The sequence below is a fragment of the Somniosus microcephalus genome, chromosome 15 (genome assembly GCF_052327205.1).
Source record: "Somniosus microcephalus isolate GS21.2 chromosome 15, FLI_Smic_1.0, whole genome shotgun sequence".
In the NCBI taxonomy this organism is placed as follows: Eukaryota; Metazoa; Chordata; class Chondrichthyes; order Squaliformes; family Somniosidae; genus Somniosus; species Somniosus microcephalus.
The window spans coordinates 97,022,293-97,046,356 of record NC_141001.1 but is presented as its reverse complement, the minus strand read 5'-3'; the positions used below and the strand labels follow the sequence as shown (position 1 = coordinate 97,046,356).

The 24,064-nt window shown below is 43.0% G+C and overlaps 1 protein-coding gene across 1 annotated transcript in view; it reads left to right on the top strand.

Annotated features, from left to right (window-relative positions):
- Positions 1-18,536, top strand: part of slc17a6a (solute carrier family 17 member 6a) — a 41,274-nt gene extending 22,738 nt beyond the window's left edge. Inside the window, exons 8-12 of the mRNA XM_086008141.1 lie at positions 2,947-3,096; positions 7,040-7,172; positions 12,595-12,705; positions 13,958-14,085; positions 16,487-18,536. Coding sequence (XP_085864267.1) covers positions 2,947-3,096; positions 7,040-7,172; positions 12,595-12,705; positions 13,958-14,085; positions 16,487-16,819 — 855 coding nt within the window. The 3' untranslated portion in view covers positions 16,820-18,536. The remainder of the gene's footprint in view (positions 1-2,946; positions 3,097-7,039; positions 7,173-12,594; positions 12,706-13,957; positions 14,086-16,486) is intronic.
- The last annotated feature ends 5,528 nt before the right edge of the window (positions 18,537-24,064 follow it).

Below are 24,064 nucleotides of genomic sequence, written 5' to 3'. Positions count from 1 at the left end.
AGTCCCACCCAGCTGGATGACGGAGGAGAGGCATTGGACGATGATGGTGTGATCAACCATGTCAAAGGCTGCAGAGAGGCTGAGCAGGATGAGGAGGGATAGTTTACCACAGTCACAGTCACACATGATGTCATTACATTGAGCTCTGTACATACATACGACAAAGCTAAGTGGGAAAGTAAGCTGTGAGGAGGACACAAAGAGGCTGCAAAGGAATGGCGTGATAGGGAAACAAGGTGTCAGATGGAGTATAATGTGTGGAAGTCTGAAATTATCCATTTTGGTAGGAAGAATAGAAAAGCAGAATATTTTTCAGAAGATGAGAGACTAGTAAATGTTGGTATGCAGAGGTATTTGTGTGTCCTTGTACATGAATCACAGAAAGTTAACAAGCAGGTACAGCAAGCAATTAGGAAGACAAATGGTATGTTAGCCTTTATTGCAAAGGGGTTGCAGCATAAAAGTGAGGAAGTCTTTCTGCAATTATATAGGGCTTTGGTGAGACCACACCTGGAGTACTGTGCACAGTTTTGGTCTTCTTACCTAAGGAAGGATATACTTGCCTTAGACGGGGCGCAACAAAGGTTCCTGGGATGAGAGGGCTGTCCTACGAGGAGAGATTGAGTAGATTGTGCCCATACTCTCTGGAGTTTGGAAGAATGGGAGGTGATCTAATTGAAGCGTATAAAATTCTTAGAGGGCTTGACAGGGTAGATGCTGAGAGGCTGTTTCCCCTGGCTGGAGAGTCTAGAACTAGGGGCATAGTGTCGGGATAAGGGGTTGACCATTTAGGACTGAGATGAGGAGAAACTTCCTCACTCAGAGGGTGGTGAATCTTTGGAATTCTCTACCCCAGAGGGCCGTGGAGGCTCAGTCATTGAGTATATTCAAGACTGAGAGCGATAGATTTTTGGGCACTAAGGAAATCAAGGGATATGGGGATCGGGCGGGAAAGTGGAGTTGAGTAGAAGATCAGCCATGATCTTATTGAATGGCGGAGCAGGCTCGAGGGGCCGTATGGCCTACTTGTGTTCCTATTTCTAATAACGTGTACTGAGCTTTGAGCATACATATTTTAACACAAGCACTGAGCTTTATACTTACATACAGAAACATGCACACAGAGCTTTGCCCTTACATACTTAAACATGTACACTGAGTTCTGCATATAGTTCAACACATAGTCAAAATGCGGACAAAACTCTTTTCACTGGCTGTTGATGAGAAGAAGAAAAAAAAACCTGACTTTTCCATTAGCTCTTTTCTAACATGAGAAACTTGAAGCTAGTGTAACAGATTTGTTTGGACATTTTTTATTACTTTAACGTACTCGTTTAAAAGGTCTGCTTTACACTGGTTGATGGATGTAACTGTTTTTTACAAAAATGATGTGAGTTGATCTCCTTGAGGTGGATTCATGTTCAGTGTAAGATGCCAAATACCTTGTGATGTTGTACATTTTGAGTTGCTATAATTCTGGAACTGCTACACTGTGGCACAAGAAATGCAGGAATGACATTTCCAGTAACTGGTATTTCTGAGTCTTTAAACATTATTTTAGCAGAATGAAAGGTATTTGATAGCACACCAAACATTTACAAAAGAATAATTTCCTGGTTCTTTGTCATAATATGTTGTTGGAATACTGGGACATGGATTCTACCCACAAGGTATTTTATATTGCAACATAGATTATAGTTTACAATCTTGGTTATTTATCATTAAGCAGTGTTATTATAGCTATATAACAACAACAACATATTTATATAGCGCATTTAACATAATAAAACATCCCAAGGCACTTCACAGGGGTGTTATCAAAAAAAAACATTTGACACCCAGCCACATAAGGAGATGTTAGGGCAGATGACCAAAAGCTTGGTCAAAGAGGTAGGTTTTAAGGAGAGTCTTAAAGGAGGAAAGAGGAATATAGAGGCAGAGAGATTTAGGGGGGGGGGGGTGTATTCCAGAGCCTAGGACCTAGGCAGAATAATGAGGAGTAGTACCCAGCATAATATTAACATAATACTGTAATGTTACCTACTTATTACATTCTGAGTGTGCTGGGGCTTTCTTTATTAATAGTAATTCAATCAGCACAAGGACAAAAATAAACTTGAAATTGTATCTTCAGACATCAAAAAACAACCCATCTAAATAGTAAGATCCTATAGTAATTATTCAATTGGTTCATTAAAAAGTCATTATTTAGAACAAAGATGAAAAATTTCAGCTCTGGAATGAAATCATCGAAATGTGATGATATGTATTTCTCACGGAGTGCTGGTTGTTTATCTAGGTGAACCTTTTTGATTTGCCAGAGAATTGGTGATTTGCTTACCACAGAGCCACTGAGGTTCTTCCCAAAATAACAGGCAAATAACTTGGAAGATAAAACCGGTTGGAGTAGAACTGATTATCTGCCACTATTGGTACTTCACCTGTTAAGAACTATACTGTAGAGCAGTCCAGCTGGTCATTATATAGTTATGTGCTAAGCGTTAAAAAAAAAATTTGGGGGGTAAATTGGTTGTTGATCATTTGACACTTCCATTAGCCAATACATATTTACCATTTTGTTTCACAAAAATCAATTGGTTTGATGTACTAAAGTCTTAATCTGCAAACTATTTGCAGGTGTAATAGGTCACTGGTTTTGGAGGGGGCAGGGATTTCTTCCTCAGGGACTCTAGTTGTGATCAATGTTCCCCACGCATGGTATCTTAGAGGGAACAGCTCGTGAGCGACCTGCGCGGTATCTTCCCGATTGCGGCCGCGCATACGCACAGCTTAGATAGAAACATTGGTTGTGATAATAATTTTCTGATTTTTATTACAGTGAATGAAATTTAACTTATAAATGGACTTGATATAATAAAAGTGACTGGTACACCCCCCAATTTAACAATGATTAAAATCTGATTCGGTTTGTACAATTTTTTTTAGAAATACAAGACACCGTGGAAAAAGTTCTTTACCTCTATGCCAGTCTATGCAATAATTGTGGCAAATTTCTGTAGAAGCTGGACTTTCTACTTGCTGCTGATTAGCCAACCTGCCTACTTTGAAGAAGTCTTCGGATTTGAAATCAGCAAGGTAACTTTCATCCCGAGCGACGATGTTCATAACAAGATAGACAATTTGCCCAGTTCTGTTTTATACAATCATTTTATACAGGAGACTGTGGTTAGAACAATGCAGTTAATCTCTACATCCTGGGTTTAAATCTAAACAAATGCCATTAAGAAATCTCTTCTTTCATCGGCTGGTCAATGCAGCAGTGACTAAGGGGGGAGTTTTACGGGGAGGGGGGGGGTCAGCGGGCGCGATCGTTGGTGGTTCGGGTGGGAACGTTTTTTTTTGCCAGCGGGTCGGGACTCCGCTGTCAACCTGCCACCACCCGCCTTTCCCAAATGGCGGGCCTGTCAGCGCTGAGCAGACCCAACCCGTCACGCAGCAGCAGGGGAGGCAATTCAGGTCATTATGACCTTGTTAATAGAGGATTAACAACAATTTTGAGCTCATTTTTAGAATTTACCAGCTCGCCAATGGGGTCCACACTCCGCGGGGATAGAAAAATAGGAGCAGGAGTAGGCCCTTTGAGCCTGCTCTGCCATTCAATATGATCATGGCTGATCCTCTATCTCAATACCATATTCCTGCTCTCTTCCCCTACCCCTTGATGCCTTTTGTGTCTAGAAATCTATCTATCTCCTTCTTAAATATATTCAGTGACTTGGCCTCCACAGCCTTCTGTGGTAGAGAATTCCACAGGAATTCCACACGTCTGTTAAGCTGGGCGGGAGTTGAATGGCCATGGAATCATCTCATTACTTGACAGCTTGAAATGTGCTATAAAAGCTCCCATCTCACAGCTGTTTACTTTCCAAGCTTAGAAGCTGTTGCTTACTGCATTTGGAAGACAGATTGAGCTTTATGCAGGTTGCAAGTGTTTGGAGAAAACTCTCTATCCAGTGTCACCTCATTGGAACAACCTCTCTCACCATTGTCAGATTGCTTCTCTCATCACAAGTTCACCTGCCATCTATTACATTGACATGGGTGCGGTTTATACTCTCTCACCTTGGTCCTCAGAATCTGACCACGATCAGCTGCAACACAAGCATCACCAGGCACACCAGCAACACCAACAACCACACCAACCTCTCCGCAATCACCTGATGCTGCACAGGACACAGGGCATCAGCACCCGACCATATTGCTGCCCGGGACACCAGGGATGGTCTCACCATGGCCACAATTACTTCACTTGATGCTGCACACCCTGGCTGCCACATGATGCGCCAGGTTGGCACCACCCCACACCAACAACATAATGCATCCCTACAATGCCCATTCCTTTCACACTCATCACCATTGCGGGGGTTACCGTTTTGTCTCACCATTCACTGCAACTCACTAAGCCACTTGCAAAGGTGCCCACAAATTGTCCAGTGTGTTGAAAATAAAGGTTTCAATGTTTGACAGCACATTAACAGAAACTTTACATGAACATTGGATAAAACAGCCAAGTGCCCACCCTTGTGTGTTGTTAGTTGGTATGATTGGACTAGGATGAGGGCGAGTGTGAGGGGTGGCTAGTGAGATGGGGATGTGATAATGTAGATAGAGAGGGATGGGTGGAGGTGCAAGGTAAGTTGGTGTGAGTAAGGATGTGCAGGAGTAGGGTAGGGAAGGCAGAGCGATGGGGATGTGATGAGTGGCACAGCAGGATGAGGTTGAGTGTGGCTTTGCAGTAGTGTTTCATGATCTGTTGAGATCATTGAAAGGTTTGCGCCACTGCAACCTGGTCCTCCTGACGACATCCCTGCTTGTGCCCTCCTGTGCAATGTGCAATCAGGCTGCGTTGGTCTCCTGGGGAGGTCTCTTCCATTCATTGGTGTGCACCTCTGTGCAGTGCTTGCAGCACCTTAATGCTGTAGAACACTGACAGCACAAATGTCAAAGTAAATTTGCGCATGGTCCCTTTAAGGAAACCGGCTGATGACGTGTCGTCAAATGATGTCATCAGACCCGCTTCCTTCAATTGGACCGAGAAATGTCCTGGGCAGGCTTAACAAGCCCAATCAGGGGAAAGTCTTGTCGGAGGCCGGGAAGGAGCCAGCAGTGAGGCCACGACCCACCACCGACCTTGCGCGCCACATTCTCACCGAGGTAGGCAAAATCGCGGCCATAGACACTCCAACAGAATACATCATATATCGGATTTCCTGTCAATAATTCTTTGGTAATACTGGACACCTAGGAGTGCCCTGTGCATTCCTGGCATCCAGGTTGCTACATCTGTGGTGGAAGGCGGTGTTTAAAATTTAAAAGACTGTCTCTCAGCCCATGGAGTTAACCATATAGGCTAAGAAAGAATTGTCTTTTTGAAAATTGAGGCCAGCTGTGGAGGCTGGCAGCCAAGCTACTCTGTTGTAGGTACCTGAAACCTGTTGCAGCCATTTTCCTTCTCGCTACCTCCACACAGGCACCCTGACAGAGGTAGGAATCCCACCTCATAGAGATGTCAACCTTGGCTCAGTAGTGGCAATCTCACCTGTGAGTCAGAAGGTTGCAGGTTTAAGTCCCACTCCAGAGACTTGAGCACATAATTCAAGCTGACACTTCAGTGCAGTACTGAGGGACAATCCGCTGCACTGTCAGAGGTGCTGTCTTTTGGATAAACCAAGGCCCTATCTGCCCTTTCAGGTGGACGTAAAATATCCCATGGCCCAGTGCAAAGAGTAGGGCGGGATCGGGTGGGGGGTTGGGGAGGATTCTGCCCAGTGGCCTGGCCAATATTTGTCCCTCAATCAACATCACTTAAAAAAAAAAACATATTATCTTCCATTATCTCATTGCTGTTTGTGGGATCTTGCTGTTTGCAATTTGGCTGCTCTGTGTCCCTACATTACAACAGAGAGTACACTTCGAAAGAACTTTGGGATGTGCTGTGGTCGTGAAAGGCGCTATATAAATGCAAGTTGTTTCTTTATCTAAAATATGTTAATTACTCTGACCCCAGAAATTCGGTCAGGAGTGGGACATTGGAGCAGACAGAACTTCCGTCCTGCTAAAATTGCACTAGAATTTCAGCAAAACTGAAAATCCTGGCTAAAATGTGTAATATCGTCACTGCTTATTCATTGGCACACTTTTTTTTGAAACATCCCAAATCTTTTTTTAAAAGATCCCCATTCATTTTTGATCTGTTGCCACCTTGTAAATTCATACCTGGTATCACTTTCCACACAAACTGTTAGTCCTGTATACTGCATATACTTAACTTATTACCTTCTTGTCAGGTTAACTACACAGGAGCATGAAAGACGAGGGCTGAATATGATTTTTAAAAACTAGTAACTCTGACTATTATTTAGCTACTAGCGCATTATGTTGGATTTTCTAATAGACATTGCAAGCCCTGCGGGAAAACAATTTACAAGTGAAAAGCTCTGTCACACATTTATAATTGAAGTAATATAACTGAGCTGTGCGGTTTTTAATGCACATTTAAATTTGCCTGGCTTTTGTTGTTCAGCTCTCCCACAGACATTCATAACTCAGTCTGAATGTGCAACACGTCAAAATCTCCAGCAGATTCCTGGAATAGACATGCAACATGTGCTACGTTTCTCAGTGTTCATCCACCTTTCACCTTTGCCCTTCCCTCCCTTTCCTCTGCAGCAGTTGGCTAAGTTTATTTTTTTTTCTTCATGAAATGAACTTTCTTGTCTCTTTCTGTGGCTCTTTTCCACTGCTTGGTTTTCACCAAGACATCAGATCCAATTGAGAGCTGCGCGTTGTATGAGCAAAATCTTTTCGTATTTTTGTTTGAGATAACCTTGTTGCTCTCAGAATCCTGTTATCCTCTTGGCTATTTTAGATTTGATGTCAGATAGTTTTCCCTGGGCCACCTTGTTTGAGAGAATTTTCAATAAGTTAATTCCAGTAATTTATGTCTTTCTCTGCGCAGGGTACAGCAGTACAAGTCATATTCCTTGTTGCCTTTAACTATTACATTTTACTATTCCAGGTGGGTATGCTATCAGCTTTGCCCCATCTTGTCATGACGATTATAGTACCCATTGGTGGGCAGATTGCAGACTACCTCAGAATTAAGAGGATACTTTCAACTACAAATGTCAGAAAGATAATGAACTGTGGAGGTACGTCTCCTTTTTTTTATAGATTTCATGATGATACTTATAAATTTTTAGGCATATTCATTCAGGCTACACCTACAATATAGCAGCAGGTATCGTTATCAGAATACATAACTAAACAGTAGTTTATAATTCTTGATACCGTTGCACAGATTATGGTGTTGGAAGCTAATGAATTCCATATATGAGTTTAAGGACATGCAGTAAGAGTGAAAAGGATACTTGCTACTATAGACTTATCTTTTGGAGTTCAACCACTGGAGTCCAAACATATTCAAAGAGAAGGTTTACTAGACTAATACCTGGACTGGGCGGGTTGTCTTATGAGGAAAGGTTGGACAGGCTAGGCTTGTATCCGCTGGAATTTAGAAGAGTAAGAGGTGACTTGATTGAAACATATAAGATCCTGAGGGGTCTGGACAGGGTGGTTGTGGAGAGGATGTTTCCTCTTGTGGGAGAATCTAGAACTAGGGGTCACTGTTTAAAAATAAGGCGTCGCCCATTTAAGACAGAGATGAGGAGAAATTTTTTCTCACAGAGGGTCATGAGTCTTTGGAACTCTCTTCCTCAGAGGGCGCTGGAAGCAGAGTCTTTGAATATTTTTAAGGCAGAGGTAGATAGATTCTTGATAAGCAAGGGGGGGGGGTGAAAGGTTATCAGGGGTAGGCGGGAGTAATCAGATCAGCCATGATCTTATTGAATGGCGGAGCAGGCTCGAGGGGCTGAGTGGCCTACTCCTGCTCCTAATTCGTATGTAAAGGTTGGAAGCACATTCATATCTAATTCTTACACTCAGAGACGGCCGAGTAAGATAACAATAGCATTCACTCTGCCTGTGAAGGTAGAGTTCAGTCTCTGTTTAATGTAGGGGAAGAGCTGCAATTAGTAACAAAGTAAAAGACTGACAGTAACAATAACAATCTCTAGTTCAGCATTGAAGGTTTGAAATTGTCCCAAGCTATACCAAGGCTGTGTCATCGGCATCATAAGACTGGCAGTATTGAATTTGTCATTGATGTAGGTTTCCCAATGGTATTTCAGCTTAGCACAGGAGCTCAAAATAATGGCCCAGAAATTCGTGTCGGGGGCTTCCCGCGGGTGCAAGCCCCTGACCTACACTTACCTAGCGCGCCGGCAGTTGAGGCCTGGGCCTGCGTGGATTTCCTCTCTGTGGCCCGGTCCAGCTCCCGGCGCGCTGTGCTTGTGTGATCCAGCGGCGTAGTTAGTGCGATGCGTCCGCTGGGATCACGTGAGAAATGGGCAACCAATCGGAGGAGGGAAAAGTCCATTCATGAGCTTGACAGAAAGAACTGTCAAACTAATGAAAACTCCAGCCCCCAAAACAGTACTTACCCTTCAAATAAATATAAAAAAAATCACACTTTTTAAATAAACTATAAATAACTATTTTAAACAATAATTTAAATTTTTGAAAAAAATAATTTTATAAAAAAACGGGGCTAAAAATACACTTACCTTACTTTAAAGTATTTAAAAATAATAAACCTGTGGAAAAAAAATTCCAATTTTAATTAATTGACCACTTACCTTTTAAAATGAAGTCCTTATGCCTGGTTTTTAAATGTGTAAAATGTAGAGGCCTTCATGCACGGAAAAACCAGTAAAAAAAAAGGAAGTTCAACGCGCACGCGCAGACTCCTGCGCGCACGCGTTCGACCTCTGAACCCCTTCGTTCAGAGGTTCGGAAATGCCGGTTTCCCGTGCATGCGTAGTGCATGCAAGAAACCGACACTTCCATCGGGTCCACGCATGAGTACTCCGTCCGTACTCACGCGTTGGGACCCGAATTTCTGGGCCATTGTGTTGGGCATCCTTTTCACCCAAAATTTCAAAACAAAGAACTAGATGCCAGGCTTGCTAGTTCAAGTATCTCTTAAGAAGAGTTTTGTACGGACCAATTTAGTGCAGATTTTCTTGTTGAGGACTGCACCTCCCTTCACCTTTATTTCTCTGAATCAACATTTACCTGTAGGCTGGGAATTTCCTTGGAGCTGCTCTGTGCCGTAACTTCACTGGAAGTGCGATGGAAACCCTAAGTGTCTTCTTCTGCAGGCTTTGGCTGCAGAAAAGGAGCTAGAGGAAAGAGAAAGCAGAGTGATGATAGCACTGACAATTGGGACAGTAGCAGCTGACCGGCTTCAGAATAAAGCCAATATTGCCAGTGGGTTGAATGATAATCTCAGATTCCATGGGGGAGACTTTTGATTTGGGTGCCAAACAGGCATAGTATCGGTGAGGTTAACAGCATTCACTGTTATAATGTGGTAAATCGGACAGCAACTTCTGTTGTCCACACATGCACAGTTAAACGCACAAATCCAGAAGTTTCTGTCAGAGATACCCCACTCTTCCACAGGGTGTGCTGTTGCTGTCCTTGTTGATAGACTCAGCACTGAACTTGGGGTACTTGCCCATTAGTTCCACATTTATAATGGCTGAAGAAGTTAGGGCTGGTGCGTTCAGGAGTAAGTGTGATTTTAACAGCGTGACAAGTGATAATTACGGCTGAACAACCACTCTGGCCCTGAAAATTTAATTTTTCAGGTGTGCACTCGCATTCCCTGAGAAGAAAATTAGTGTTGGAGATTTAAAAATATATAAAAATTAGTATATTTTTTTATTTTTTCTGTCTGTCTCTTTTATCTCTCTCCCTTAATCCCACCTGTATTTCCCAATCTTTATTTTGCTTTCTGTACATCATTTAAATCTAATTTATATTTCTTCTTTATACTTCTTGGTTTAGACTCCATGGGGTGATTTTGCCAATGGGGAGCTTTTGGAGGCGGGACTCCCACTTGTCGGGTTTCAGTCCCGCCTCCATCAACTTCTGGCCAACCCACGCTATTTTCCCTTGATTGACCCAGCGGGCTTAGTAGGCCAATTAAGGGAAAACCAGTTGCAGAGAACGTCAACGTATGACGTTTCATTTGTCAAAAATTTTTGACAGATGAATTGTCATCGTTTGACAGCTCTGTGAAGTTGTCAAACATTGACATTCTCTGTAGTTTGATGAGGTCTTGAATTCAAGACCTCATCAAACATCTTTCTTTCGCAGAAATGAGATGGTTGTTGCATTGGAGAATGCAACGGTCATCTGTCATCTCTACCGCGGAGGTGCGAGACTCTCTGCATACCCACCGATTGAAGCCTGCAGGAAGAAACAAAGGTAAGTACACTTTTTCTAACACTTTGCACTTACCTCATATACTCACCTCTCCACACTTGCACCCATCGCTTACCTTCACAGCACACTTTTGCACCCCGCAGACACCCGCAGACCCACTACTCACCTTGCTGACCTGGCAGGGTTTGGAGCCTTCCCGCCTCCAAGGAGACGGGACTTGGCACGGGATGGCTACCTGCTTCCTGGCAAGATGGCACAGAGGCAGTTTGGGGGTGGGTTGGGCACCCACCCCCAAATTCTGCCATTTTTCTGGCAGCCCTGCCTCCATACCCGCCACCCCAGGGCTGGCACGATCGTGCCCTGCATGTCTCAGTGAGGCTTCTTCAATCTGATTAGTTGAAGAGCCTCACTGTTGCTTCCCCTACTCACAGCCGCCACAGATCCCCTGTAGAGGGCACCACATTGGATTAGATGCTGGATTAGAGTAAGTCTGTACTCTAAAGCTCGCAATAACTTTGTGGGCAGCTGTTAGCATAATGAATGGCGAGCATCGTTCCTTCACCATTGGCCACAAAATAAGGGCCATTACTTTAATAACATAGTGATCTTTAGGATTGTGTTATTAACCAGTTAATATTTCCCCATGATAGAATTACATCCTTATAAGATCTATTTAATTTTGCTGATAATTGATATGAAACTGGTGAAGCACAAAGGAAATGCTTAGATATTTAAATCCCTTTCCACCTCATCAAAAATCTACTGTTCCTGTGATACTTTTGTTTCAGCTATTTTGCATTTATCCATATAAATAATTGTTTTACCTGCAGAAATTTCCTTGGAGATTATTTAAATTGCTTTATAATACACACTATGCTTCTGAGATTTAAAATTATTTTATTTGAATCAAGTGATAATGAAAATGAAAATAAACACCTTCAGGAATTATTCCCTCACCATTGTTATACCCTAGCAATAATAATATGAAATATTATAGATTAACAGTAATATGTATTACAAAAAAATAAGGTTGAGCAAAAGAGTAAACAAATCAGTAATTCAACTCCTTTGTTCCTAATTTTATCCATTCAAATTATGATTTTGCGGTTAATGACATCATCTGAATACCTCAGATAAGTATTTTATTACATTTGCTGTTTGGGAGTCTTTGCTGAGCACACATTCTTCTTCTTAGGCAGTCCCTCGGAACCGAGGATGACTTGCTTCCACACTAAAAATGAGTTCTCAGGTGACTGATGAGTCCAATGTGGGACCTACAGTCTCTGTCACAGGAGGGGGCAGACGATGGTTGAAGGGGCAGGTGGGTGGGGTGCTTGGGTTGACGTGCGCTCCTTGCGCTTGGCTTCCGCTTGCTCCCGGCGAAGAGATTCGAGGTGTTTGGCGCCTTCTCGGATGCTTCTCCTCCACTTTGTGCGGTCTTGGGCCAGGGATTCCCAGGTGTCGGTGGGGATGTTACGCACACATTGGCTGCTATGTTTGCTACATAACAACAGTGACAGCACTTTAAATAGTAATTTATTAGCTATAAAGCATTTTGAGACGACAGGGTGCTGTGTGAATGCAAGTTTGTTTCCTTCTCAATTTATTCATGACTACATTTATATTTTTTATTTGACCTCAGGTTGTGAGTAATGATGGGAAGACCAGATTCATTGCCCATTGTTAGTTGCTCTGAGAAGGTGGTGGTGGGCCTTGTTTGTGAATTTCTGTAGACTGTGTGGTGATGGTGCTCACACAACGGTGTCTGGTAGGGAATTCCAGGATTGTGACCCAGCTATGGTGAAAGGCTGGCCCAAGTCAGGGCGATGTGTGAATTGGATGGGGAATGGGGAACTTGCAGGTGAAGGTGTTTCCATGCCATTGTTGCTCTCCTTCGTAGAGGTCATGAGGCTGGGAACTACTGTTAAAGTAAATTTGGTGAGTTGCTGCAGTGCACCCTGTAGATAGTAAATACTGTAGCCACAATGTGCTGGTTGTGGAGGGGATGGATTTTGAGTTCATTGGCAGGGGCGCCGATCAAGTGGATGGCTTTGTCCTGCATAGAGTTGAGTTTCTTGAGTGTTGTCATGGCTGTACCTATCCAGGCAAGTGAGCTATATAAATGCAAGTTGTTGTTGTTGTTAGAAACAGTAGAGAGGCACCATGATATCAGGAGGTGAACCATTTGGTGCAGAGTATATAAATCATAAATGTCATAACACCAGAATTATTAACAGTTCTCTTCGGGAAGATAACTACTTGTATTTCATTTTCCTGAAGGTTTTGGTTTGGAAGCAACATTTCTTCTTGTGGTAGGCTACTCACATAACAAAGGGGTTGCGATTTCATTCCTTGTCATGGCTGTTGGTTTCAGCGGTTTTGCTATATCAGGTAAGAAAATACTGTAAAAATTTCGACAAAGTACATTGATATCATTTTGCTAATCAGTTGTCAGCCAGACCACCTCTATCTTAAACAACAATAACTATATTACAGATTTTGCAGTATTTTGCTTTTGTTAACTATATTTCTATCCATAAAAGTTTATTCTACATTTTCTGAATATATTGTAGTGGACACCAGGACCTGCGCTTTTTACATATCTACAGATTTCCGAGTGTCCCTTATCAAAATGCTTAATGATGCTGCGGAACAGTATATTATTTGTATGAGGAGAATATTACTGAGTTAATGAGACTGGCTAGCCTTATAAGAAGATGATTGAATTATTATGTCGCACTGACAAGGAATTCATTTTCCAGTGCATATTATTGTAGACTGTGTGTGGCCTGATGTTCATTCATAGTTACTGAGTTTTAATGAGCCAAATGTAACAAACAAAATTTGTCTCCTGCAAGTTCAAAGAGTGTATATGAATCATAGAAGCGTAGAATCATAGAAATATTACTCTTAAACAGATTAGCAATTGTCACTGTGAGGCAATCTCAGTGTTGGGGAATGAACGCCTTCCTAGTTTGGACACCCATTGTCAACGTTAAATACTTCCAGGACAAACATGGATGAGATGCAGAATGAAGGGCCTTCAGCTCTGTCTCAACAACATGCCTCAGTCAGAAGCCCACAAGAGCAATCCAGACTGTGTCAGTGAGAATTATTCTATTTTCCACACTAGCCAACCTTACAGCTTCTCACAGTGACACTGCCACTTTCGTGTCAAGTTATGGGAGGTGGGTTGAGTCTGCCCCAGCTCAATTCACAGGACATCTGGCAAAGAGAGGACAATTTAATTCCATTAACCTAGGCTAGATTTGAATCGAAGTCTCAGGAATTAGGTTATTGTTAGAATATAGTTCAGCTAAAGAAGGTTATTCCTTTATCTATAGTTTTGCATGCCAGACGCATGCCAGTTGTAAATTTGCTCCAAGACAGTCTCGCACAAAAGGCATTAACTGTTGCGACTTAAAATATCTTAACTTACTAAGAAATTTTACATCTGTGCATGTTAGATTTGGTTATTAGTTTAACGACTCTTTTAAATTCCTATTTTGCATAAGAAATGAACTCAGTTAGTAGTTTTACATTAGACTGAAAAGCAATTCATTGCCTGATTCCCCGATTAATTATTTAGTCTACATTCCAACACATGCATTTTCATAACCCATTTTTTTAACTTTCTATTTAGGTTTCAATGTTAACCATCTGGATATAGCACCAAGATATGCCAGTATTCTCATGGGAATTTCCAATGGTGTGGGAACACTATCTGGAATGGTGTGTCCACTGATTGTTGGAGCAATGACCAAAAACAAGGTACAGCAACTGTTAGATCAACAACTGTGGAACACTATGGGGTAGATTTTCAACCTGCCTCCCAGGACTAACACAAGGAATTGCAGATCAGCTTTAGAATAGGATATTTTGATATTTTCTACTTTAATAATTCACCAATCATATTATGCAAAACCTTTTTTCCCCAGTTTCCTTTTTCTGTACAATTGCATTGCAGCATGTTTTTGTTGTCTGAACTGCAGTCTCTATGACACTCCCCAATATGGCTACAGCTGAGGGTAACATCTTTTTTCAATAATAGTACGACTTTAAATATTGGGCAAGAATTTGCTTTAGCAGAACATCTAATGGCGTCTGCCGTTAGTTAGACTTGCCTCTGCACTTTCAGCTCCAAATATTTTTGGCCACATAGTTGCTGAAACTGCGAGCTGATAACGGCACAGTGAAGGAAACAGGGCCTCTGGGAACAGGTCAATCAACAGGGTATCTGCTTAATCAATGAGATTGAAGGATTGGGAAATAAACACAGGAAGGACTGAGAAGGAGGGTGAATCCAATGTCAAATCAGGTACAGAAAGAGAAATAAAGAGAGGGAAGGAAAGATTGGATTAAGAGAGAGTAAAAGAGACAGAAAGTAAAAGTAAGGAAAACATTATTTAAAATTTGACATTTTTAAAATATCCCTAAAAATTCAAAACCTGAAGAAATGAGATTCCACAGTTGTAATAGTTAATTTTCGGTGCCACAGAGGTTGATTGGCAGTCATTAACACTTAGCCCTCCTCAAGCCTCAGACTCAATTTAGAGGGTGGAGTCCAGTGCCAAAGCTTAGGGCGAGGGTGGATGCCATGTTAAATTTTGGAGTGTGTGATAGCGGGGCTTTTGGCGAGGAAGTTTAATTTCCAAAAAAAAACTAAAGAATTAAATAAAAAGAGAGTTTACGCCTAGAAATGGATGGAGTGGAACACTGTTTCAAAACACTGACTGCTCTCTGCCCAGAGACTGCTTATGGGCTACCAATATAATTCTGTAAGGTGGAATCTCTGCCCACTGAGCTGTCAATCCAGCCCTCCTCTCAGGTGCCTTACAAACTACTGTCAGTCAAAGTTACTATCCCAGGCAGTGGCCTTTTGTTTGAACTGCAGCCAGGGGCCTTCTCATAGTCTACTTGGCTATGTGCCACACTGGATGAATTAAACAGAACAACACCTTCTGCAGCCAACAATCCTGAGGAATTATGTGAAGCATTTTTGATGATAGCATAAAATATTTGGGACTGCAAATAATGGCATCCCAGGTCGAATAATTAATTAGCACATTGTGTGGGACAAATAAAAACTCACACATTGAGGAATCCTTTCCAGAAATGTCATTGGATTCGAACTAACAGCTTTCTGCTTACAAGGTGCCTTGGATATTAACTCTTTAAACGCTGCTTTTAGCAGTACACAATGCAGCATAAGTTAAAGAAAAATCAGCACAGGTAAAAATCCATTTTGCCACAATTACTGTTGTTCAATTTGTTTGAGTCATGCAGAGTGCTCAAGAAAAGCTCTTGCCTTTTGGCTCTGGTATCCGTTCAAGCAAATTGTTTCCCAACTCTTGATGAAGGGTTCCATCACCGAGTGATTTGGCAGTTTGGGGATTTATGCCAGACTATTCAACATTCCCTGTTACTTGTACAAATGGATGCATCACTCATTACCACTGTAATATTTGTCTGCAGAGTGAACGTCTCAGTCTTTGATACCCTTTTCTTGCAAGCAGCCACCATACCACAACTGAAGTAACAGCCCCATGATCTAAATTCAATTTTAGCTGCAAATTTTGTCCGGGTAGCATCCACAGTTGTGACCATTCAGCATGACCAAGCCAAAAATCCTGATATGATTGTAGAATCTGCACATGCTTCAGAAGAGGGGGAAAGAGGATGGAAAATTGTTGGTGGAAAACAGAGAGAGCAATTATAAACTGGAATGCTTCAGTATGTTACTATAACTGTCATGAAAGATTGGTAACTGCTAACACAAATACTGTTGTGAAGCCGAACATTGGTATATTTATAAAATATTTTGCTTTTTGTGCACTGATCCCAATAATTGCAGGCGCAGTGGCTATTGCAGTCATATCAATTTGTTTGTCACCATGATCTTTTGAGTATCAGAATTTACAAGTAGTGCGTTTGTATGACCGGGAGAAGAAGAGCTTATTCACACCACAAGGTTAATTATTATCCTTAGCTGTGATTACTAAGTTCTTTGAATGCAGCAAGCAACATTTGGGGAAATCAACAATTCTAAGTGTGGACTTTCCTAACTTGAAATTGAGATTTTTAACAATGGATATTTGTAAGACCTCAAGCCTACTCTACTCAGGTAAATTATGGGTGTGCAAATAGGTTTCACTGTACTTTTTGTTCACAGAGTCAGGACGAGTGGCAGTATGTCTTTCTAATTGCGTCCCTGGTCCACTACGCAGGAGTCATATTTTATGGGTTATTTGCATCTGGTGAAAAACAGCCTTGGGCAGACCCTGAACAAACGAGCGAAGAAAAATGTGGTTTTATGCACGAAGATGAACTGGCAGAAGAAACCGGGGACATTACTCAGAATTATGGCTCAACAAAGTCTTACGGGGCCACCACCTGTAGCAACGGTGGCTGGCCAAATGGATGGGAGAAAAAGGAAGAGTTTGTACAAGAGGAGGTTAAAGATACTTACTACTATAAAGAACACGAAGAAGGAGACTATTCATAACAGGGAGAAGAGAAAAAAAAATCTATTCGATATTTTGTAGTGTTTGTGTCCAAGATTCATTGTGATTGTTTGCACAGAGATCTGTGGTGTGAATGTCCACACGTAAGAATGACAATTGTCAACAGTGTACAAATTAACAAAAGCAGCATTTGAGTGCAATCTGTGCAAAATGGTGGTGTGCATCATCTCAATCCAGGCTTTACCATTTTAGAAGGACTTGGGCTTTTTTTTTAGGGGTCTGCTGGTTGACCAGTAAACTGCCAGGAGATTTAGCAGGAAACAAAATGTCTGAATGATTAGCCATTCAGAAGGGGAAGCTTCTGACAGTTAACTGGTTCCTCATTCAAATAAAAGATAAATTCCAACTTAAGTGCTTGAAAGGATGTTTAGGTTATGAGTTGTTATGTTGCGTTTCAGATATTAAGGTAAATTTTAAATAGATTCAGTGGATCTGAGCCAAAGCTTAATGCATATTATATGGATATTCAGATACAGTACTTGGGACATGAAGATCTCCGATAAGTGATCAGGGAATTAAAACCCTATATTCTGTGTACTACCTAAAATATGCATTTTTCTTAAATGAATACTTTTATCTGTAAAATCCCACTGAATCAATACATTTACATCCTGGTTAGACATTTTATATACTTGATAGCCAAAATGCACGTGTCATCATGTCCATCTTGGCTGTGTAGTAAGATTGCCTTCGATTTTCCACTGAACCAAATGGTTTATATTTTACAAGTCTCGCCATTACTATGAAAAAAAGTATGCAAGAAGGATTTGCTATAGAGCACATATATTATTAATTTAATGTGAACTATTAAAGTTAAGTAAATAGCTTTTATAATGAAAAAAAGTCACATATTTAAGAGTTATCCGTATTTGAATACTGTTAGCACTCCAAAGTAAGAGGTTATTTATCAACTACAAAGCAGTTAATGCTTTGCAAATTTTTAACTTACCGTAAAAATCTTGAACAGAAATTTATCTTAACCCCAGATGTAGGATTTGCACCAAAACATTTGACTGACAAACAGAAAAAGAAGGTTGGAGCGACAATCCTCATCAATAACCAAAGGTGGCATGCCTCATCAGGCTTAGGAATAGCATCACTCAATGTCCTTATCGGCTGAAACCATTTCCCCTCCACATTAGTGGATTCACCAAGGACTGCAGCATTTGTGTACAAAGCAATAAATCCACATAATAAGCTGCATTGTCTTGTACTCTTATATGTGCTCCACTAATGTAGTTTGATATAGCTTTTGGTTGTAGGTAACAATTATGCTGGATTCAGCAGCACCTCGTGTTGGCTTGAGACAAGCCACACTCTAGATTGAAATTATGCTCCGCAGATGATCGCAGTCCTACTGATTATTGGTACAGTTCCCAAGATGTGTCAACCATTTGCTGCTATACTGTGCATTCCAGGTGGTGTAGGGGAGGGGGTTGTTTCTATTTGTTGGCTATACCGTACTAATGGATGGAGGCTGTTTTAGTGTCTGTTGTCCCAGTATACAAGTCGAGAATGGCTTCTATTACTAATGGGGGAAGCCTACTTGACCCGAAGATATTGCCCTTGCTTTGTGCCTCAAAGTGATGTGAAATGTGGTCATGCCGTTGCTGTGTACTTTGGAAAGATGTGGACTGTGTCACTTTTGTTGCTGCAAGAAGTGTTAATAAAAAGCTCTATCTATACTTTTATACAAAAGTTATGTTCTTAAAGCAAGTAGTTTAAATATATACATTTGCACTTACCTGCATGTCACCAACACTAGCAGACAGTATCACCTATATTGGGAGTTGTAAGCTTGTCACGAGAGTTTCGACCAATAGCTTTGAAAGATATTTATGCCATAAGCTCCTATTGAAAAGGAAGCATCTTTTCTAAAATTTTACACAAAAATTGATCATATTGGCAGGAATGAATCACTGGTCACATTTCTATAGTTTTTTTTCCCGACAATAAGCCTGATTTTGAAGTGTTGTGTCGATTTCCCCCCTAAACCACATTTCTTTTCTCTGTTGAGTTTTTGCTCCATGGGTTTGGGTTACTCTTGCACCTACCACAACTTTGCTGGTTGTGCTGCTCATATTGCCTTTTCATTTGTCTGTATAAACCTGGTGTAGGAAAAGATGCACAGCGGAAGATGTAAACTGCCTGTAGCTGGTCTCAGGTGTGGATTCCACAGTTTGATTTTTGCCTACAAGGTCACCAAGGTCCAAGAAATATGTTCTGAACATACTGTGTTTTGAAAATTCCTCTTAGTTCAGGCAATCATGGAATAGGTCAACCTATGATTTGCAAGGTTGGCAACATGAACAATTATGAAGATAGGTGCAAGGAAGGCATACCTGAAGAAAGAATGTCAATACAATCCATAGGAGCAATGAACTGGATCATTGCATTAAATTCAGCACAAGCACATCACTGTTCATTGTTTTCTCTCTCTATTTCTAATGAGATTTGGAATGACTTGATGCTAAGATGAGTTTTAGTGTACTGGTGCATGTACCTTTAATGGGGTCAGGTAAATGTCTCTGTGGATCATGTGGGGAAAGGGGAAGCTAAAAGTGGTTGAGACGTGTTGGTTGACTTGTTGCTCAGCATGTCCAAACAGTATGAGGGGGCCAAAAAATGAAGCAAAAAGGATGCTGGGCTACACTGACAAATCAGTTGAGTTCAGTCCCCAGAGGTCATGCTGAAGCTGTACAATGCTCTGGTCAGTCTGCACTTGGTGCAATGCAAGCTGTTTTGGTTGCTGCAAATATAAAGGGCCATCCACGTTCTAGAGGCAGTACAGAACAGGGCAATATGGCTGGTCCCTAATATCAGAGGGAAGAGCAATGAGGATTGACTTAAGCTAGGGCTCCTCACTTTTGAAAAGCGTATATTAGATACAGAAAGTAAGCCTGAAACAATACTTTCAGATATGCAGTGCAGCAGGACAAGGGCACAGATTCAGGGTTGTGAAGGGAAAAAGTAAGTGAGACGTCAGGAAGTTTTCTTTTACACATTGCCAGGATGGTTGAGGCCAAGTAGTAGATTAATTTAAGGAACAACTAGGTGCTGTGATAGATTTTTGTTAGATAAGGTTATTAAGGGTTACAGAACCAAGGCGGGTAGATGGAGTTAAGATACAGATCAGCCATGATCTAATTGAATGGTGGAACAGGCTCGAGGGGTTGAATGGCCAACTGCTGTTCCTATGTTCTAATGTTCCTAATCATTATAGGCTTCGTATTCACAAATTACCTGTTAACTTCGAAAGCCCAAGTCCCACAATGCTCTGGACAGTTGATGCTTCAGTAACTGTGACAGATGCAAAGACACAAGTTACAGGGTTCTACAATGTGTCATGACTCCCCAAAGCCTTTCTACCATCTACAAGGCACAAGTCAGTAGTGCGATGGAATACTCTTCACTTGCCTGGATGAGTGCAGCTCCAACAACACTCAACAAGCTCGACACCATCCAGGACAAAGCAGCCCACTTGATTGGCACCCCATCCACCACCTTAAACATTCACTCCCTCTACCACCGGCGTACCGTCACCATCTACAAGATGCACTGCGGCAACTCCCCAAGGTTTCTTCGACAGCGCCTCCAAAACCCGCAACCTCTTCCACATAGAAGGACAAAGGCAGCAGGCGTATGGGAACACCATCACCTCCAAGTTCCCCTCCAAGTTACACACCATCCTGACTTGGAAATATATCACCGATCCTTCATCGTCCCTGGGTCAAAATCCTGGAATCTCTCCCTAACAGCACTGTGGGAGCACCTTCACCTCACGGACTGTAGCGGTTCAAGAAGGCGGCTCACCACCACCTTCTCAAGGGCAATTAAGGATGGGCAATAAATGCTGTCCTTGCCAGCGATGCCCACATCCCAGGAAAAGAATAAAGAAAAAACATTTTTTTTACTTCTTTATTCTCGTGGACAAACAATTGGAGGAAGAGCAACGGCAGCAGCCTCAGCAATCAGGACGCACAGCATCTGGGCCTGTTAGAGCACAGCTCATAGCAAGAGCTCTTACCCACCTCAAAGGTTCTATTGGCCAAAAGACACTCTCCTGGACATCTCTGGCGAGCAGTGCATCAGGAGGCTGCGCTTCACCGGGCAGGGCCTTACAGATATATGTCACATCCTGCATCAGGAACCCTGTGCCTGCTGGACGCAGGCCATGCTTTGCCGACGGCTGTGAAAGTCACCACCGCTCTGAACTTCTTTCTCTCATCTGCAAATTGTTTTGAAAGGGTGAATATTGAAAGAATGTTTCAACTGGTTGGTGAATCAGTGACAAAGTTGGATCGACTTGGAAAAGCAGGCGGCGGGAAATTAAAAATCAGGGTATAATCTCAGCTGTCCCATTGATGCCCAAGGCCCGCCTGATGCAATCTTTATGTGGGCTGTCGATAGGCGTGGGACGACATACATCAGTCAGCATCGGGGGCCTGTCACAGCAAGGTTTGTCAGCTACTTCCCTACCTCTTTTTCTATTTAACTCTTTCAGTCACACACTCACTAACCTCCCAAACAAGATAACCTGATGTAGCATAGTATGGTCAAGGATGTGGCAAAAGCTTGACATCGAAATTACATCCTAAACTTTGTCCCTCTCCTTGAACGTGCTAATGCCTCCCAAATCTGTGCCCATCTTTCACGGAACTCCATGTTTGAATCCATCCAATCAGGCATCCACCTCAGCCACAGTAACAAAACGGCTCTTATCAAAGTCACAAATGACATCCTGTGTGATTGTGACAATGGTAAACTATCCCTCCTCGTCCTTCTTGACCTGTCTGCAGCTTTTGTCATGGTTGATCACACCATCCTCCTCCAACGCCTGTCCACTGTCATCCAGCTGGGTGGGATTGCACTCGCCCGGCTCCATTCTCATCTATCCAGTCATAGCCAGAGAATCCTCTGCAATGACTTCTCTTCCTGCTCTCGCACTGTTACCTCTGGTGTTCCCCAAGGATCCATTCTTGGCCCCCTCCTATTTCTCATCTACATGCTGCCCCTCGGCAACATCATCCGAAAATACAGCATCAGTTTCCACAAGTACCCTGACAACACACAGCTCTGCAATATGCGCAGCGGGAGACCTAAGTCTGCTCCCAGATTTGATGACGTCGCCCTGCAAGCTTTGGTGGAGGGAGCAAGAGCTAGTAAGGAGGTGCTTTTCCCTTCATCAGGGAGGAAGAAGCCTCCCCAGCAGACGAAGACTATGTGGATCCAGGTGGCCCAGGAGGTCAACTCGTTGTCCCTGATCCGCAGAACCTGGCTGCAGTGCAGGAAGAGGTGTCATGACCTTCTGCACACTGGAAAAGTGAGTATGACTTTCCCATCACCCTCAATCTGATCCCCATTGCCTCTCCTCACCAGCACTCAGCTTTAGCAACCTCTTCCTCCACATCCCACTTGACACTGACATCCATGCACCCTTACCCATTCCCTCTCTCTCTCTATGGTCACATTTACTTAACTATTCGACCATGCAGCCCTCTATCACTGTGATGCAATGACAACTTACAACACACAGGGAGGGCCCTTTGTCTCCTTCTAAGCATCTATGCTATGGATTCTCTACACTCACTCCTTCATTCTCACTCAAACTCCACTTGTCTCCCTCATTGCAAGAAAAAAGAGCTCACAAAAAGAGGGAAAGAGCGAGGACAGGAGGAGGGCCACCCTCAGTAGCCCACCTCACCCCTTGGGAGGAGGCGGTCCTGGAGATCATGGGACTCGAGGACGATGCACAAGTGGGGGACGGACAGGCGGGTGCATCAGAGAAAGCTGGTGACAGAATAGTTTTTCATCTCTCTCATTGACATTGCATGAGTCACTGATAATGATTCTGAAGCTCTAACAGATGGACTTATGATCATCTGCAATATGCAATGTACATGTAACCTTGGCCTCACATCTCTGACACTTTCCTTTACTCCCCCACAGGACCATCGCAAGCACCCGTCCCCACTATCCAGGAGGAACAGCCTGAGCCTCCAGACTCCTCAGAGGAAGCTGCAACCTCAGAGGGCGCAGCGTCAGCAGAATTCAGCCAACCCAGCACCAGCGCAGACATTCACACCTCGGTGGGACCATCGCGAGATAGAGTAGTGTTGTCACCTGGTATATCACAGCTCACAAGTGAGCATCAGCAGATTGTGGAGACAGGGAAAGCAGTGGAGAGTCCTAGTCGGAGGGCGCAGGACTCTCCCAGCTCGGCTCAGCTGCATGTCGACCCTCTGCCTCTGGGTCCATCCAGAAGAACAGCGGTGCTGGAACTCCAGGAACAGGTGCAGGAGTCTCTGGCAGGTTTTGTCTCCAGGGTCACTGCGAGTGTGGAGCGAATGGAGGAGTCCATCACGAACATGAGCAGAGCCTTTGTGGAGTCATTGGTGCATGAACGCAGCACCATGGAAAGGATGGCAACCTCCGTGGAAAGGATGGCTACAGTAGATGAGAGGATGGCTATGGCCATGGAGGAGCTAAGTCACCAGAATGTAGAAAACATGGTGAGTGTTCAGAATAGACTGACATCTCTGAAGGAGCGATGGTCAGCTATTGAACAGAGAAACCAGACCTTCATGGAAGTCCTTCTGAGTAGGACTGCCAGTGCAGATATGGGTCCCCATGGCCCCCCTGATGTGCAGCAAGGTGCTCTCAAGCCACTTGCAAGCGCTGAGGTGGAACTGACCCATGAGAGGGATGTTGGTGGCAGAGAACAAGGAAGTGGGGGCTCCTCTCCAAGCGCTCACACTTCCATGCCACCGCAGAGCCCTCGGTCAGAGCCCCACCAGAGTCTCCACCCAACTGAGATCGGTGTCTCAACCCCTGCACAGCCGCAGGAGCAGCAGACTGTTGCCGAGCCCTCACAGGTTCGCAACCCCAGAGGACGCCCGCCAAAGGTGTCGAGACACGAGCAGCAAGAAAGTGAGCAAGGGGCCTCCACATCTGCTGAAGCCACAGGGGAAGCACCATGTAGGAGCACGCGTAAGAGAATAATACTGCAGAAATAGTTACAAGGGTAGTCATTTGGGTGAAATCTGATGTTTAATCTTGAGAAGCCATCAGTTGGTTATTGTAAATAAAAATTCTGATGGCAACTGTTGCAGTTGTGGCATGTGTCATTTCACTAATGGGACTTCCACATTGAGGGCTTAGGATTACTTGCAATTGTCAGTATGGTGGTCAGAGTGCTCGGAATACGCAGGTTCTTGGCCATTGTT